Source organism: Acipenser ruthenus, chromosome 4 (assembly GCF_902713425.1).
Source record: "Acipenser ruthenus chromosome 4, fAciRut3.2 maternal haplotype, whole genome shotgun sequence".
Classification (NCBI taxonomy): domain Eukaryota; kingdom Metazoa; phylum Chordata; class Actinopteri; order Acipenseriformes; family Acipenseridae; genus Acipenser; species Acipenser ruthenus.
In genome coordinates, this window is record NC_081192.1 from 66,324,853 (window position 1) to 66,345,391 (window position 20,539).

At 35.0% G+C, this 20,539-nt stretch overlaps 1 protein-coding gene across 1 annotated transcript in view; it reads left to right on the forward strand.

The window, feature by feature from the left end:
* Positions 1-819: 819 nt before the first annotated feature.
* The window catches only part of LOC117399471 (receptor activity-modifying protein 3-like), a 66,754-nt gene continuing 47,034 nt past the window's right edge, over positions 820-20,539 (forward strand). Inside the window, exon 1 of the mRNA XM_033998679.3 lies at positions 820-1,267. Coding sequence (XP_033854570.1) covers positions 1,207-1,267 — 61 coding nt within the window. The 5' untranslated portion in view covers positions 820-1,206. The remainder of the gene's footprint in view (positions 1,268-20,539) is intronic.

Here is a 20,539-nt window from a genome sequence, read left to right on the forward strand (position 1 = left end):
TGCGGTATCTGTGTATCAATTTGAATCAGTTAACAGTAGATGAAAATGAAATGCAATACAATATTAAATGTTTATCAACACACTGACAAATATATGTATAATGCTCATTGTGGTATCCTTGCAAATCTACACAAATGTGAATGTCAGGTATAAATACAGCATATAAAGTACATTCACATGTTAGTATTTCAATATATTTGGTAGGCTAAATGCCAAATATATGACAGATATAAAAAATAAAAAGCCACAAATTATTGGTTTAACAGCCTCCAGTTTGCACCATGCCAAATGTTACCTCAGATAAGATAGTCCAAGAATAAATCGGGGTCTGAAAAAAATAAAAAAGTAAAAAAATTATATATATATATATATATATATATATATATATATATATATATATATATATATATATATAAAATAAAAATAAAAATAAAAAAATATATATATATATATATATATATATATATATATATATATATATATATATATATATATATATATATATGTGTGTGCATATTCATAGCGGGCAATATGATTAAATTATTTTACTTAACCCGTGTTCATATAGGATACCTGAAACGTTGTGAAGTCGCATGTTCTAATAATATAATATATTAAACGCGTAGCCTATTAATGTTACCATAAATTTAGTTTCAACCCCTAAACATACACTTTGTTCCCATATTATGTTAAGTTGCCTTGCTAACTTCTCGTCTCAGATTCCTTATGAAGGATGACAAAGTGCTGGGGAGGAAAGACCACTGTTTATTTTGTTTACCATGTGATTTCCTTCCTCTATACCGTGGGAGACTGGATTGCTGACAGTAAACCGCATATCAACTTGAAGGAGCAGGGCAGACCACTCACACATACAACGGGCACATGCACTGACATGCTAGTAAACCAACCACACTTTTATCGGATTTCGCTATTTTAAGGATAACTCTGTGACACTGACGTCTGTATTACAAAGCCATTGCAACTCGAATGCCCAAACCCTGGTTTCTATTGGAAAGTTGGCTTTGCATAACACGGAGAAAATACTGGAATAAAAATTGACATAAACACTTAATATATATATTTTTTATTTGTATTTTTTGTAAAGGAGGTCTTGTACATGAATGATGATGTTTTGCTTTAAGCATTTACTCGCCAGCTGAAAGCGTATTGAACGCATCCCGATTCAACTACCAGGTCGTCTTCCTTATGATCGTAATGGATAAAAATGCCTTCTTTGTGTTCAAACTTTTTGTTGTTGCAATATGGGGTAAGTACTACCATATTTACTTATATATATATATATATATATATATATATATATATATATATATATATATATATATATATATATATATATATGTACACACACACACACACACAAATATATACACAAATGTTCGGAATTGACATCTGGGGTGAATGTAATGCAAACCTGTATACAATTCCCTTAAGTGTCCTCTTTTTCATGATTGATATTAACTGTCCAACACCACCAAGAGTATATTTACTTTCTGCTCATTGTTATGTAATATAGTGTGGCAATGTTTATACAGTACTGTATTTTGTCTCATTTTTTTGGTAGTGGGATCTTCAGATAATAGTAAATCAAACTATTCATTGTATTAAGTAAAATGCATTCTTGTTGTGGGCCAATAACAATGCATGCTAATAATAACAAATTCGATTTAACAAAGTATTTTATTAGGTAGGTAGGAATACAGTTCCATTGTGTTAGTTTTGAAGAAAGAAAGTATCCTGTATTATACATTGGGATTTTTAACACCTGTGAATGTTCTAAAAGCCATTTTTGTCCTTTGGGAAATTCAGGCAGCCTCCGGTAAAATATCGGAACTTATTTTTTTTATGTATCAACTATTTGAATTCTACTTACCAGTACACCTTTGAATACTACAGGTTTCCGTACAATTAATGTTCTCATTTGGAAATACACGAAAAAAAAAGTAAAGGTGTGATCTGTACTGTATATAATCGTGTAAGAAGGGTTTTGTATTTGAAATACCAAAAAAAGGTTAAAGTTGTAGTGTACTATGCGATTTAAAAATCACATTCATACTAGCATTTAAGGTTGTTAGCTTATCAATCGCTCTTGAAATTATCAGCTCTCTGTCATTCGTTTTGTTATCAGTATTGCAAAACATCTTTTGGATTATTTTATGGTTTACTTTCTGAGCTATAATAGATCTTGAATATGCCATGAATAAGTAGACAAGATACTAAAATAATTATGCAATTTGGATTTGTAGTAAAATAATAAGCTTTTCAATGAACAATATAATCAACCCTGTGAACTTTGCCACATGCACCAGCAATCCAGGTTACACATTAGTTTGCAGTACAGTTTAAGGAAAAATCTAAATTTATCAAAACTCAGCTCTTCTCTATGTAACAACTGTCAGATGTGCACACTACAATAACATAGTACTAATTAAATCGCTGAACAGTATTGTTGCAAAATATATGCAATGCCCTGTAACCAACAAAAAAAAACCTGGTTGCTTTCAAAACTTACAGTCTTGAGGTGTAGATGTATGTTGGAAAGTGTATTTGCCCACATGCTTTAGACACTGTTTTTTATCTTGCACATTGGTCCCATTAAACGTTTTATACTGTACAGACTATAATTTAAATCTTCAATAGCTTAGCAGCAGTAAGAAAATTAGATACTGAATAAAGACTGATTAAAACACTTTACCAAATAACACTCAAGTTGCTGTTCAATAACATTTAATTATGCCCTCTAACATACAAATCTTGTTTTTGTTTCTGACCTCACTCACCTTGCCTTTCCTGTGCAGTTTCTGATCCCCCTTCGAAATGCCACTCTGTCAAAAGGTCTGATCTATAGGCAGTATCACATATAACACCAAATACAATAGTAGGTGTAAGCATGATTTTAATGTATATCTATTGCATTATCTTTAGCCTGTACAAAACAGGGTAAGAAACTTTGCAGTTTGATGACATGTTGTTGTTGCTGTTCTGAACATGCTGTATGGAAACGGTTGAAGGTTAAGTAGTTACAAATAAATATTGGGCCACATTTTTTAGACAATATCCAAAGTGCAGTAATAATTGAGAAAAGAAAATCATTGGTACAAAACTACAAAGAAACACATCAGATATTTACTTTGACATATTTAATAAATATACTGTATGTTGTTTATTTTCCGTTTTGTAACTTGAAAGGGAATTTTTTACTTTTTGAAAAATATACAAAATAGAAAAACTCTTGTAGATTGTCCTAAGGTACCCCAGAGTGCAATATGCACTATTTTTAAAAATGTATTTTGCTAAAGAAAAATCTAACTGTTAGTAATACTATTTAGACCAGCAACAAACAATTGAACCTTATTACTAGTTTTGTAAAAGCTCATAAATGTCACCATTATCATCATATCTTGCACTTCATCCATTACCTCAAGTAGGCAAATGTTTTGGCTTAGTTTCTTAAGTTTCTCTTATTACTACTGTTGCCATGGACACATTCTCCCTAGTCAAGGAAAAAAGCATTCAGCATTGTGGAGCACTGCCACAGAAATGTATAACTGTCAGGAGTTTCAATGTTTATATGTGAATTCTATTGTTAGAATGAAAGCATTTTTCAACAAAATGATTCAGAGATTTCCCATACTTACAACAAGGTGGCAGAGTTGGAGCAAGAAACGTCTTCTAGCTTGGATAAAAAAAAAACATTGATCTAGAAATCTTTGCTCTGTGTGAGTAAATTTGTTATCTTTATTAATCATGACAAACAGCGCTGTTTATTAGAGGTGATGGGGCAGTATTTAGATAGGTGAGGATAAGTGAGGGTAAGTTTGAAAAGTGACTTTTTTTAAACGGGGACACTAACTTTAAGTACTTAATAATAAACCAAAGAGGTGTTTTCCATTGGATATGGAGTGTTCATAAGAAATGTTTGGCACATGATCTTGTTTATTTTTATAAGGGCCTGCTGAATAATTCACAAATGAGGGTGTATGTGCTGAGGAACACATCCAACAGCTCATTATGAATGTCGACAAAGCAATACAGGTGCTTTTTACTGTTAAAAACGATCAACTCCGTTACCTGTTTAATTTCTGTTAATGAGAGATTCTGTAATTGATCAGCTTTAATGTAAAATGTACATCTGATTTGTTTCTATATGTATCACCTAGTGACAGGGTTCATCACCCCAGAAAGTGTAAGCCTAATAAATTCACCTCTCAAAACAATTAGATAAGATTGATATCATGTGAATCGTCCGCTCCATCAAAATCCTTCAAAACCTCGATTTGTTGGCGTCTTTGCAGAGCTGCCAGAATCTTTAATTGCTGCAGCTCAATAATGTAATCTGTATTTACCTGATAATATCATTAAGTGTTTTACATTAACTTAACCATTCCGTGGTAAGATCTTACTTGGAACAGAGTCAGTATACATTTGATTCAAGTATTTATGTATTTTTGCTCTTCGTGTTATTATTTTTTGTACCTCTGTCCGCCCCTTTACACGTCTTTCCTGCTTTTCTTTGCCAAGTAATACATACTTCTTATTTTTACCAACATCCTTGTTCTTAACAGAACTTTCCTATGCTGTGCTTTTCCTACCCTCAGTCAAGGTTAGTCTTCTTTTGTCTTGCATGTATGCTTGCAATAATAATAATATTTCTTCCATCAAAAGCCAAACACTACTATCCCAGAGTTGTGGTTTAATGAAATGAAACAGCTTAAAGGATGATAACCCAGGCTTAATAAATCTTAATAGAACCTTATAAGCACAAGCAACATTATCACTTTTCTGTTTCATATTCTGAAAATGTCTTGGTCCTTTAATGAAGCAATGCATTTTTTTTTTAAATAACCACAATTCTCAAAAAATTGTTCTTGCTGCCAGGAAGCCATGTGATGTCGGTCAGATTCCCTCCAGTGGTTTAACTGCAATACAAGTATGTGACCTACTGATCAGAAAGGGATTAGATACTAGGCAGTTTAATCTTTCAATCTATATATTTGTATTTTTGAAAAATATACATATTTTTTCAAAGAGAAAAAAACAAACAGTCTTCAGTACAAAAGAAGGGAGGTCAGTAAATGCTAATACAATATAAGAAATTGATTTTGGTTATCATTCCTTTAACTTTAACAGATGCAAGAACCCATTGCTGGTTCATCCCGTAATTGGCTCCATGACATCTAAATATTACATTTGTCATTGATGGCCATTATCCTTTTTTTAATCAGTTTTTATGATGTTTCGCTCATTCTGAGAGGTTCTTATTTAAAGTTTAAACTCATCATATTGTGTTTTTTTTTTTTTGATAAGTTTGTGTTAAAGCGATTTAACAATGAGTTGCTCTTCAGTTTTAGCTGCATGCCATATGTACCTAAATAAAATCACCCAAAGTATATTAGTAAGCGCCAGCACCATTTAGTGCACAGCAATGTATTGCCAAAAAGAAAAAAAACAACTTTATCCAAAGTGGCAGATAACTACAGTAAGTGGCACTGACTCTTACTTCTATGAATCTTTGGCTAATCTAGAATATGTCTGGCAGGCACACCGGGTGAACATTCTTCTTTTATTTTCAACCACTTTTAGTGACCCCGTTTGTTTGAAAAACACGTTATATAGTATGTTTCGGTTTTTTTACCTGTGATTACTGCTATGTAAAATAAACAAAGTAAACATGTTAATGTGTGTAGCTATTTATGTAATTCTAATTATAATACTGTACTGCTGTAAGTGAAATTATAATTATTATTATTAATTTCTTAGCAGACACCCTTATCCAGGGTGACTTACAACTGTTACAAGATATCACATTATTTTTTACATATAATTACATTATTTTTTTACATACAATTACCCATTTATACAGTTGGGTTTTTACTGGAGCAATCTAGGTAAAGTACCTTGCTCAAGAGTACAGCAGCAGTGTCCCCCACCTGGGATTAAACCCACGACCCCCCGGTCAAGAGTCCAGAGCCCTAACCACTACTCCACACTGCTGCCCAATTATAATTAACCCCAGGTCTGCTTCACTCAGATGGACTAAGAAAATGTAATTGTTGTCAGCATCCTTATTCTTTTCCATCTAATTGGACGTGGGTACAGGGTTTAGTGCTTGGCACCAATCATCTTTGTGGGAGATTACCCTTAACGAAAGGTCAGAATTGTGTTGTACAGTTCTGCAATTTATTAACAGTAGTACAAATTGAGCAGCCCACACAGTGATACTGAAGCAAACCGTGACCCAGCACTCTGTTCACCATGAAAGGTCAAAGATCTGTCACTTGGCAGATGGCATTCAGTATATGCATACAAATTGGACAGTATTTATGTGTGGGTCATTGTTTTTCATTTCTGATGACACTTTTGAGGTAATCCCAGGATAATAATTAAGTAGTTCTGTTGGTATCATTTTAATTATTTTATTTAACCAAGATTTTAACAATATCTTTTAGGAGGTTTTCTGCAAAACAGCAGTGTTCACACTAGTTAGCACACAATGAACCATATAAATATCATGTAATTACAAATATGCATGTAAGCTAAGAATAGATGGTAAGTAAACTATGGTATGAATAGTTTATATTAGCCATGACAAATCTGTCAGATTTGGAAGATCAACCATACAGCTACATTTTGAGTAAACACCTTTTTTTTTTCACCGAAGATAATGTAAACTTTAAACGTGACTTTTCTGTGAAAACCCATTTGTTTTCAGATTCAGCATGTAAATAATAAGGACTGGTGAAAATTCTCTGATTTCCGTTCCCCAGAATGCTTGTGACGAGGGAAAATTATTGTGTTTGTTTATTTGCTTCTGTTACGTTACAGCCCCTAAAAGATTCAGGACAAATAAATAAGTACCAGAGATTCAAAGTGGGGATATACATCTAAAACAAAATCAGTTGGAAGATGCACATCTAGAACAGCTGCAAATATACCTACGATGTTACACATCCCATTCAGAAGCACTCTTACTGGTTGTGATTTAAAAGCGTACTGCAACCCTAACCTTTGCTGCTTGCGACAACCCTTTGTGATTAAATACGGTTCTGTTGAACTTTGTACTGCCTGAACCCTGGTAGAATGAAAGCACATTGCACATTACATAGAGTTTGTATATTTTAAGCATGACATATTGGGTAGAAGAATTCAGAGTCAGTTCTAGGCCTTCTAGGAACCAGGTTACCCGATTCTTGGAAAGGGTTAATTACACTGTTTTTGCCCCTAAATTACTACAAACTAATGCATGCATGTTTGTGGCTGTAGGTCGAAATAATCAAGTTTGAAGGTCATTGTACGTCATGGCTGGAGCAGGGGAGAAGGGAAGGGAAGGGAATGCAAGCCAGCTGACCACACGCATTGCTGTGTGTTCTGCTTTCACATTTTTTAAATGGTCATTTTGAGAAATAAACTTTGTTCAACAGCTGACCCTGCTTTAGTACAAAGCTCATGTTACATACTGGTTTACATAATAGTAACATTGCTCTTAAATTACTGTGGCTGCTGACCATGGAATCTTGTGCAATTAAACCACTTAAACTCACAATGTACCAAAATCCGGATACCCGAGTACCCTATGTGATCCCTAATATATATTTGAAAAGACCAAAATGAAATGTTTTTTTAGCTGTTTGAGTAAATTATTTTGCTCAAATTGCGAAGTGTAAAATACAGACTAAGAAAAGATCGAAGCAGAAGACAAAAACATCTGCATCGGTCTTTGTATAAAGCAATTTAAACAAATTGCGAATTGGAAAATGACAAACAATCAAATAGTGAATTGGAGAAAAATAGAAAGCAGCATTGTTCTTTGCGTAAATCGATTTAAACAAATTGCGAAATGGCAAATGACACACCAACAAAGAGAGAATCGGGGAAAAAATTAAGGCTGCGTCAGTCTCTGTGTCAAGTGATTTAAACAAATTGCGAAATGGAAAATGACAAACTACCAAAGAAGGAATCGGAGAAAATAGAAAGCTGCATCGGTCCTTGTGCCAAGCTATTTACACATTTTGCAATGAACAGGAAAACAACAAAACATAAAAGCAAAGACAGTTTCTTCAGTCTTTGTGTAGTATTGTTAAGATTTGTTTATTAGGAGATGCCTTACTTTTGTTAATGCATTGACAGTTCCTGTGTACATTTTGAATATGCTGCTGCATTGATCCCCAGGGCCCTAGCATACCATCAGTAACTTATATTGAATATGATCATATTCTATAGGTGCAATCACATTCATAGCCTGGATGTGCCACCACAAGTTGGGCATAATTTAACACAAGCACCACTGGAGTTATAGGCATAGAACTGCCATGAGCTGTCATTTTGATGGCCATATTAAAAACAATATAATTATTGCAATGAAAGATCAAACGATTCAATTTAAGTCGTAGTTGTATCCAGAGACAGCTGGACAACTGAAATAACGTAAATAAGTGAGAAACATTAAAAAGTGGATAACATTTTTATCATTTTAATAAACTCTGCCCCCAACCCCATGTGATCTATAACCGACCAGAGGTAGTTCCATTCCAGGTGGTCAAAAGCTTTTTCAGTATCTAATGAAAGGACAGCACACGGGGCTTCAATGTCCATAGCCGTATGAATAATATGAAGGAGATGGCGAACATTATCTGCTGCTAACTGGATCTTAATAAATCCCAATTGATCACAGTGGATTAATTTAGTCATATAAGTCTCAAGTCTACGTGAGAGCACCTTGGCATACAATTTAACGTCTGCGTTTATCAATGAAAGGGGACGATAACTAGTAGAGAGAGAGGGGTCAGTTTCTTTTTTCAGTAACAGTGATATAATAGCAGTATTAACATCTCTGCGAAAAGAACCCTCCTCTACAGCCGCCTGCACCATCTCCAGTAACAGGTGTCCCATTTGATTCCAAAAAGTAAGAAAAAAACTCTGGGAGTATGCCATCAACCAAGAGATTTACCCTTACTCATATCTTGCAAAGCCTTTCTCATCTCCTCCAGAGAAAATAGAGCTCCCAGCACAGCTCATTCGTCACCCGAGAGGTGTGGCAATTGAAGGCTCTGAAGAAACTGCTCACATTTGTCACTATCATAGAAGATATCAGAACTTTATAGTTCAGAATAAAAGGAGGGAAATTCAGTATTTATTTGTAGCAGGTCAGATACTATGTCTCCTTGCGTGGTCTTAATAGACTAAATATCTGCAAAACGTTCATTGCTACAAAGCCTTAAGGCTAGGAGGTGAAGGGCTCTGCTACCATTAAAATAATAATTCTGCCTAGCCCTTTGGATGAGGAACTCCACAAATTATAAAAGATATATAAAAAAAAAAGATATTATAAAAGATATTAAAGAAAAATAAGATACACCAATAAAAATGACATACAGTATGTATGTACAGTACAATACACATAGTACACATAGGAGGCTGTGTTGTCCAGTGGTTAAAGAAACGGGCTTGTAACCAGGAGGTCCCCGGTTCAAATCCCACCTCAGCTACTGACTCATTGTGTGACCCTGAGCAAGTCACTTAACCTCCTTGTGCTCCGTCTTTCGAGTGAGACGTAGTTGTAAGTGATTCTGCAGCTGATGCATAGTTCACACACCCTAGTCTCTGTAAGTCGCCTTGGATAAAGGCGTCTGCTAAATAAACAAATAATAATAATAATAATACAAGGGTTGGGCAAAAATTAGAAACGTCATACCATTGTTATAGTTTGCAGAGCTACCATGGGAAGCCAGAGTCTGTAAGGGGGGCGTATATGTGACCTACCACCTCAAAGTCCTTGAAGAAAGTTCTGCAGCAAAATTCCCAGGGATTCATGAGTTTTGAAATTGTTCTGTATGAAACATAGGGCTCTTATTCACTATACTGGGCTGTTTCAAAGAATGTTTTGTTAAAGCCCATTTGATTAATTAAATACAGTTTAAAGAACTGTTTTCAAATTTTAGAATTTTATTTAAGTTGGTTTTTCTCAATTTTCAAATAACTTAATAATAACAGATCATGTTTTTAAATAAAAAATCACGTAAGTCATTCGGCAACAGGCTGCTATGCTATGCTGTGAGTGGAAGTCTGTCTTCCCAGTACTGGCCTGTATACTGAAGGATATGCAGATTCTAAATCATAATTAAAGAGAAATAGATTCCACTTGTAATACAGAATACACCCAGGGATTCTATTTGCAGAATAAATGATCATTTGTAGAGATAGCCATAATACAACATGGTTTATTATCATGCATTTCCTTTCAAGACAATTTGATACTGTATAATCTTTTGGCAAGTAGCACTAAACAAACAACAAGCGATTTAGTTTGGCAGCTGTTTCTCTTTACTGTTATCAGTAAAACATAGTTATGAGTCTATATTAATAGAACTGCTTGTAATGCTGTACATTTATCTTTTTGATTTAATATTCCCTACAGAATATTGTAATATATCATATTTAATTATATGAAACAGTTCAAGTCTGATTAAATTCCTTTTAAAAAAGCTAACGGTAAAACTGTGAATGTGTTCAGGAGGATTAATGATAAAAACAAAAAAAACAACTCTGGACCTAATTGTTGTTAAAGAATGCCCTTAGCAAGTTTTGGCAAAATGGTACATGTCCAGATACAGTATATACAAAACTGTACGTACACCTGTATATATGCACCCGGTGGGGGGGAATAAGTAATTTCTGATGAATAGAATATCAAAAAAGATCTTGAACATGATTTTGTATACTCCCACCCAAGATAACAGATGTTAATTTAAAGTGAGTTCCGATGTTTCTTAAGAAAATACACAAAGTCCTTTTCTTCAATTTATAATAGTTTTATTATAATACATGCAGGTAATCATGTCCCAAGCACAGAACAGACAGATTCCAAATTCTTATGACTTTACAAGATGTTAAATACCCCTTAACACAGGGCGGTTCCCCTACCTGTTTCTGGTATGTAACCAATGGTAAAGCGACCTGTTAATTGGTGTTGGTATTTTTACGTGCCCCCCACCCAGCCAAAGCCTGAATTTCAAAGGTCCTTTGGTGGCGTTGGTTAATTTAACCATCTTCTCAAGAATATGCAACTTCAGATGACATTACCACTCGCTCCCACTTCCTCTGCTAATCCTTATGAACTAACAGTGCATAGGAGGTTTGTGAATTTAGTCACTCAAGTGCACGTAATGTGTGCTGTAAACAGACAGATCATTTAAACCAAGCAGAATAATATCTGCTGTTATTTCTCTTCTCCATGTTACAACAATAACTTATTGTGAACGAAGGAACCAGGTCACTGGTCACCCGGGCAACAGCTGCCTCTGCATTAATACCAGTGTTGGATGCCAGGGAGTATCTCCTGAAACATTTAATGAGGAATACAGTCGTCTCTGCATATAGAAACACCTCCTAAGAAAACACTTTGCCTAAGAGAACACCCTTGTGGTGAAACAGATTTTTCCCATTGTAAATGCTCCGGCCAAAGGAATAGGAACTTCGCTTAAAAGAACACCTTTTTGGCAGTGCTAGCAGTTCATTCACAACTGATACAGCACTGTTTTGTAACCAGAAAACTCATCATCAAACTTAAATTCAAATGGTTTATTCAGTCTTTTCAAATATCATTGCAAGAGTGTCTTGAGGCACACTGATTGGTTTATTCAATCTTTCCAGAACCGCTGTTATATCATTGTCTCGCTTTGTATTCTGATTGCCATGAGTGCACCTCACCGCTACAAAATGACATGTAAACAAATGGTGAAATGCGCCGCTGTTTCTCCTGCTACAAAAAGTTGGAAATTGTTTGAGCTCCTGAAAAAAACCTGAACCAGACACAAGTCGCCAAGCAATTTGGTGTTTTCCGTTCTGGTGAGTTGCTTCACCATTCTGTTAAATAATTTTGTATATGTCTTGAATATTGCTCATCTACAGGTATTCATAATTAATCTAGAGCTGCTACCGCATTTTTTAATGTGTGTAGGGATGCTGTGTTAATTTAGTTTGACAGTTAGTTTATTATTATAGTTTATTCCAGGGCTGGCAATGGAACGTGAAACAAGCAATGTGATTGGTGAAGCAAGGTTCCAGCTGTCCGTATATTGGATAGATATGGACAGTAGGAGCCTTATAATCGAAATCAGTGCACTACCTCACAGAATTTAAAGTAACAGTAGCCATCTTGTTTACAGTTACAGTAAAGCTATAAAACTGAGTGATCAATTACCAGCAATAAAATCTCAAAAGTAGTAAGTAGACATGCTGATTTGTACGAAGAACAATTAAATGAATTGGAAGATAGCAAAACAGAAAAAAATACCAAATAAATAAATAAAAATTGTTGTCTTTATACTCACTCACCCCAACTTTGTCACTTCAAATGATTTTTGTCTTTTTACTGGTTTGTAAATGCTACAGAAAAACACAAAAATACACTTCTGCACATTATCCACCCCTCAGACCTTGAAATATTACTAAAATCCAAGACATCATTATTTTTTTTTTTTACTGCCATTCTGCTGAAACAACAACGTCTTGCAGTCACAGAAAAAGAAAATGAATTCAGTGCCAATCTCTTCCTCCTGGTGGATCTTTTCAATGGCAATGTAAAATTCAACACATCAAAAATAAATACAGGGTGATTAGAAAGTAAGTTTCTAATCACCCTATAAATTTACTTACTTTTGCAAGTTTCAATTAAATCAATTTACTCAGCTTAACTTATTGTGCAGTTCAAAGTTATAAATGGGACTAGTTTTGTAGTCCCTTTATTGGCGTAAGTATATTTAATAAAAAACAATTTTTCACTGTTTGACCTGGATTATAAATGCAATAAGGCCCTTCAGGGTGTCTGTATACGTCGAATATACAGACTTCTCGGGGTTTGGAAGCACTTGACTTCGTCTTGTGCAACACAACGCCCCGAGGCGTCTGTGTATTCGGCGTATATAGTAAGTTGTAGATAGTAAGTCATGTGCACAAGATATTAGCCTCCCTTTTTAATTTCCACCATGTCCCTTTAGGTCAGTGGTCTCCAACTGGGTACTACTGGGTCAGTTTCAACCGAGCTGTCAGTTACTTAATTGCACCAATTATTGGCTTAATCAGTCAAGATTAACAGGTGTTCCAGATCTTTAGCCATTGATGATGTAAAGACACCTAGAAAAACTGCAGGACAGGGGCGATCCAGGACCAGTGTTAGATATTCCTACTTTAGGGGTTCCATAATAATGAGATCATTGAAAGGAGACAAATAATATGTACAAGAGCATTTTCCAACCAATCAATCCATTAACTTTATAGATCTTTAATATCCAGTATGACAGTGACTGTTGTAAACTTGTAAAGGATATATATATATATTAGGCTGTTTCAGAGAACTTTTGAATCCTCAGCAACCCACTGGTGACTACACATATTGTCTGAAGTGAACCCACCTCCTGTACCAGTTAAGCAGTGTGTTCTGGAAAGCCTGGTCAGAACATGAGTCAGGTAAGGGCGCAGTGGCGGCCTTACCTGACAATTCCTGTCTTTTTCAGAATTGTCAGCTCTTACCGTCAAATGAAACATAGTTTTTTTGTGTTTAATATCCATTCTTTTTTCACTGGAAGACCAATTTTAAAACATGATATTTATTTGCAATGGAAAGTACATCCCTCCATTTAGATTGTAGTCTCTGTATATCATAAAGGAAGTTTTTGGTTTGCTATTTATTTTTTTATTTGTGGCACAACTCTTATTTTTTGTATGAGAAAAATGGTCTACTATTATAACAAACATTTCCAAGTAAGACCACATTTTAGATACCTTGTACACATATCCATAGACTTCTCATACATAAAACAAGCTATTATTATTAGGCTAATACATTTTAAAGATTTTTTAAAAACATGAATACTTTAGTTATGTTTATATTAGGCTAGCTATCTGATTGATTATTAATAACAACATGAATATATTCATAAATGTATTTGTATTTATATTTATATTTATACCTTACAATATTTCCTGAAAGTTTTGTTGAAAAATATTGATGTTTGGGCAAATTACAAGACATTGTTTCACCTCAGTGATTGCACATAATACACATGGTCATTCTCATGGTCTTTATAAGCAATAATGGACACTACTCTCTATTTATTTTCTCAAAATAAATATTAATAGTAATAGTTACTCATTTAATTATTATCAGTAATAAGGGGGAAAAAAAACATACCTGATACATTTAGTTCATGAAATAGTATATGCTTATATCCACAAATTTCGTGATATTTATAAATGTTGTAAAAACATATATATTAAAACACATGAGACATAATTATATTAGAACATTTATTCTAATAAGTCAAATACATCAGATTTACAGTGTTTCCCCATTTTTTATTTGCTCTAAACAAGTTCCTGTGACGTTTTGTCTCTGCGGGCTCCTGTAAACTGTCTCTGCCTTTTAGACACCAAATGCCCCTCTCAGTGACATCTCACGAAAAAAAAAACTATCAGGAAGTGAATGTCAGTCCCTCCCCTACCCATTGATGTGTGTTTCAAGCCTATACTGCAAAGTATGGTGGATCCTGTAAACTATTATGTTTACAGGATCGCAATCCTAGAAGGCCACTTCAGTATGATCATGTTAACACAATCCCGGTCCTTAAAGGGTTAAACAAGGCTCTGCCAGCCATTCTTACTTATAACGGCATGATAATATATATATATATATATATATATATATATATATATATATATATATACACACACACACACACACAGTCAAACCTGCTCATTTGTGCTTTTATTTAACTGTACTAAGCGACCACTTGTCTAACGCGACCAGCGACCACAATTCTCTTACCCATTAACAGACTCAAACCTGTATTAAGCACCCTGTGGCGGAGTGTCACGCCCCTATATATGTATTTGTATTATTATTTGTATTTTTGTTTGCGGCGCAGGTCAAAGCACCGTGTATTTGTTATTGTTTTGTATTTATATTTTAAAAACTTTGTGAGGATGCGTGGCTGATCAGCTACTGATTATTTAACTAGCTGACAGTCACGCATCCTTACTAAACTCGTGCAGACTGTGGCCGAGGGGTAATAAGATAATTAACAGCTAGTTAACCCCTTGGCCAGAATATAAGAACCTGCAGCTGTCCGTGCTCGGGAGGAGAGTGTACAGCGGAGAGTACGGGGAGCGGAGAGAGCGAGGAGAGAGAAACTACATTTAAAAACAACTGCTAAGTATCGTGCTGGTGCTAAAACCAGCACGCTTATTTGTTTGTTTTGTTGTTTGTTTAAATCTTTTGTTTTATTATTTAATAAAACGCTGAGCGCCGTTGCGTTCAGCTTCACCACCATCCATTCATTGTTTCTGTTACTTCCTGGTACGTGACGTCACTACCCACACGTCACTGCAACAACAGCTCGGTCACACACCCTTACACAGGGCTATTGTTATAAGAAAAATATGGTTTTAAATGGTATGTCCTAAATTCAAAGGAATACGGTAACCATTTTAGTGGTCTTTTATCCGTAATCAATAAAACAAAAGCACTCTCTTGTAAAGGAAGAGAGAAAACGTGGAGAAACAACAGGTCCTCCCTAGATGACAGAATTAAAGTTATTAAACTTGTAAAGACAGTAAGTGCCAGAAAAACTGCTGAAAAAGTAGGCACTAGAAAGACGCAGATACAGCATTTTGAAATGGAAAGAACTAGGGCTTGAAGTTTTAGGTTTTTTTTTTTGTTCATGTGACCGTGTTTTAAGCTGATTCAATATCTTAAACTTGGAAAAAGCTGTTAATTACTAAACAGTCGCTTATTTTTACCTTAATGTCCTGATTGACTTGCTAATTCTGTTTGACATTCTTCATTATTCGAACACAAGAGCAAGCAATGACATTAATCACTCCCCCCAGATGCTACTTTAACTTGCATTTCGTTCTCGCACTTGCCTGGAAACTAGGTAGCTTCCAATGTGTCAGTTTCATGTTGTGTTGTTCTTTCCTGCTAATTTAACAGAATGTTCTCATAATTAGGCAAACCGTTAAAAGGACAATAAACACCGAAAAATTCAAGCAATACTAATAAGAGTATGAAAACAATGTGTGTGGTAATCGAAAAGCTTTTATGCTTATGCTGGCGTTAGTTTCAGGATGCAATGAATCAACACGTACCTGAAAGGCAGACATAGGGATTGACATTTGCAAAGGATTTCAAACAATTTTGTGTGTGACCTCATTTGTTTTGTAAATGCATTATCTAAATGAATGTTATTAAATGACATACTTCCTTTTGATCATATTACATCTTCTGGCTTTTACAGTGTAGGTAAGACATACATAATTATAGGAAAGCATGTCAGAGACAAACAGAAAATTAATAAGTTATGGGCCCTCTTTTAAGAGACCACCTGTGTTAAGAGGCCACTATTAGACTGTCCCTTGAGTGGTCTCTTAATACAGGTTTGACTATGTGTGTGTGTATATATATATATATATATATATATATATATATATATATATATATATATATATATATATATATATAATCGTTATAAGTCTGAATATTGGCAAATATTAAGATTTACTGGTAAATGTCAACATTTACCAAGCAAAACGGTAAATATGCGAAATAAACATAATAACGCTTTACTTTGGACATTTACCGGTAAATCTCAAGAATAAGCAAGTGGCTTTAGATAATGACTGAATGTTGCTTTCAAGCATTGTAAAGCTTCAGGAGTACTGTGTAGCTCCAAGTGCCACAAAATATGTCAATAACTAAGTAAATATATCTATTAAGGTTTTAAATGATTTAATTTACATTGAACAGAATTTTATTTTTCATCAAACTACTACTTATTTGTAATACAATATCCTTCAACACCATTGTGAATTGTTTTATATGCACATTTACCAGAATGTTGGTTGTTCTGCATAAGTGGATCACAATATTGTTCAGTACCATGTTGAACTAGTTTAATGCACAATTGTGCAATACTGTAAGCTCCATAATGATTATTTTGTTAATGGAAAATGTGTATGCAGAAATACATATTGTTTGACATCAATGTTTTTTGTTAATGGCAAAAATCGTATGCAGAAATAAATATATTCCTCAACATCAATGATTATTTTGTTCATTGACAATTTACATGTAGGAAGAAATACATTCTTCAATGATATACCTGCATTTGCCAATAAGCTTTGGTAAATCATAAGATTAACTGGTAAATGTCCAAAGAGAAATATATTTCTTCATAATTTCAGACATTTACCACCTTATTTGTTGACATTTACCAGTAAAACTTAAGATTGACCATATTCTGACTTTTACCGTAACATATATATAGTCCTATCTTTGTGTGTATTTTAACAGTTCCCTCCTAAATCAATGCTGCTGCTACAGTTGTGTCACGAATAGCTTGGTGGTGACGTCAGACCAGGAAGAAATACACACAGGCTCAGTACTGTGAGTTGAAGCGCTGATGTGCGTTTTAATAATAAATACAAGATTTAAACAAAACAAAAACACTTAACAAAAGCAAACGACATGGTGGCCAAAACAAATAGACAAAACACAGTGAACACACATTAACAAGTAACGTAGTGGTTTAAAGCCAGCACTAGTAGCAATTGTTATTGATATCTTTCACTCACGTTCCTCCTCTGAACAAAACACAACCCCGAGTGAGAGATTTCTGCCTCTTTTATGCATCCGTGGCTGAGCTCGATTGCTTGTTAATCATTCAGTCGGGCTCAGGCACATTCTGCAAGTTAAGTGATTTCACAGGGAAGGTAATTAATTCCCTTCCAACCTAAAACACAACAAACATACATTTTAAACAATAATAACACATAACACAAAACACAAAATACGCACAGGGGCGGGGTGTACCCTGTCACATGCTGGTTTTGTTTTTACTGTCTCCACACACTAAAAAGTTTTTTAAGATGGACCTATCCTAGGTTAGCTTTTACCGAAACCTTTTACTGGCCAGTGTACAATATATTTTATATTAAATAGGTATGGGAACTTACCCTGGGCAGTAAAGGGTTAAGATATGGTGGACTGGCTGGTGGGCAGATTTAGGTATCCTAGCTGGGGGTGAATCCAAATACTCCAATTCAGGAAAAACATGCACTAACAACCTGGGCATTTGGCTGGTTTCTAATGTGTCTGTTAATACTTAAATGTATAAAATAACCCCCCCAATATGTAACAAAAGGCAATAGGCGTAAATGGCAGCTAATTAGGTTTCCCATTTAAGAAAGGAATTTATTCACATTTTTGTCAGTCACAATATTGCACCTACAGAATGATAATATAATATACTTTGCTTCCAATGTTTTATGCTACAACTAATCTTGGACTGGCCTGTAGGGACCATTCACTAGGAAATGAGAAGATAGTTCTGTCACTATGCTTAATTGAGCCTTGCCCTTTCTGCCAGACTGCAAGCAAACATATGCTTTGATGTTCAAAGCAATAATGGTTTAATGATGTGATATGATTAAGAAATGGACATAGACCAATGCAACTTATGTCATAGTAAATACAAATAACTCAGTCACTAAGTTAACAGACTGACTGCAATTCTTTGCTATTATTACTATTTCATTTTCTCAGACTGTCCTTAACAGTCTCCTATGTGCTACATTTACATTTACAAGCCTCAGACCATTATGAATTTAAGAGAACATAATTCTTACAGTTAATATCCTTGGGGACAACTGTTGAGTCTTGTACAATTCTGAAGCCTAATTGAACACAACCAAATGGCAGATAGCCATTGATATGGTATGGGAGGCTGTGTTGCGGGCAGTGGCCACAGTTATCTTTTATTATCCAGTAACTTACTGTAACAGGAAACAGCCATTCTACATTAATATGTTCCCAGGCTGGGACCTGTTTTTTAAAACCCAACAAGTTAATGGAACATATTCACTTCCTTGGCTCTTAACTGTTTTTTGTCAAATAGGGGGTTTCCTGATGGTTATTTTGATGCCAGGTGTAGGGATTTTCTAAAGTGGTGCTGGTGGGGGGAATTAACTGAATCACCATGGGACATGGTGGCTGTTGGGATTTCCAAGCAATATGGAGTAGAAATCTAAAGTATAAAAAATGATGGGCTTGATTTTCAAAAGGGGTTACATTTTTGGTGGAAACAGCAAAATCCGCTGATTGTTTCCACCTGTTAATCCATTATAAAATATCCTTCTATTTTCTAAAGTGATACTTTGTTTCACCCGCTGGCAGATCGCATTTCATGCTTCGTTTTCTGCGGTTCATAAGAGCTTTAAATTAATAAGTAGTAAGCATTTAAGCAGTGTAATCTGCCAAAACAATGGTTCTGGTTGAAATGTGTTGGCAATGCTATATAAACACAATCAAACTATATCCCAAAACAAAGAAGACCAACTGTAAAGGCAAAAAATGGCAAATTCTTGCTTAAGGGGCTTGAGCTGATTGTGTCATTTGTAGAGTCTTATCAGAACCGCTTGTTTAACTTAGGACAACATAAAACAAACAAACAGGAAAAAATTGCTCTCCAGAGATTATAAAAAATATGGGGTAGGGGTTTATGTAGCATCCCATTAAATTCTCATACAGTGCCTTGTGTAAGTATTCACCCTCCTTGGACTTTTCCACATTTTGTACTGTTACAACCTGGAATTAAAATGGATTTAATTGGGATTTTTACCATTTGGTGCAAAATATTTTTTATTGTGACTCAAAAGTTAATTAAACAAAAAAAAGACATTTGTTGGTTGCATAAGTATTCACCCCCCTGAGTCAATACTTGGTAGAAGCACCTTTGGCAGCAATTACAGGTGTGAGTCTTTTTGGGTAAGTCTCTAAGAGAAGAACCTTTTTCCACATGTTTGCTGTGTCTCCCACATGCCTTTTGGCAAAATCCAAACGGGATTTGATATGGGTTTTTTTCAGCAATGGTTTTCTTCTCGCCACTCTTCCATAAAGCCCAGCTTTGTGGAGCGTCCGGGTTATAGTTGTCCCATGGACGGTTTTTCCCATCTCAGGTGTGGATCTCTTCAGCTCCTTCAGAGTTACCATTGGCCTCTTGGTTGCTTTTCTGACTAATGCCCTCCTTACCTGGTCACTGAGTTTTGGTGGACGGCCTTCTCTAGGCAGAGTCGCAGTTGTGCCATATTCTTTCCATTTTTTAATAATGGATTTAACGGTGCTCCGGGGGATTTTCAAAGTTTGGGATATTTTTTTATAACCCAACCCTGATTGGTGCTTCTCCAGAACTTTATCCCGGACTTGTTTTGATAGCTCCTTGGTCTTCATGATGCTGTTTGTTTAGATATGCTCTCTAACAAACTCGGGGTCTTCCAGAAACAGGTGTGTTTAATCTGAGATCATGTGATGCTTTAATTGCACACAGGTGGACTCCATTCAACTAATTATGTGACTGCTGAAGGCAATTGGTTGCGCCAGAGCTTATTTAGGGCTGTCACAGCAAAGGGGGTGAATACTTATGCAATCAAGACTTCAGTTTTTTATTTGTAAATAATTTTGGCCCATTAT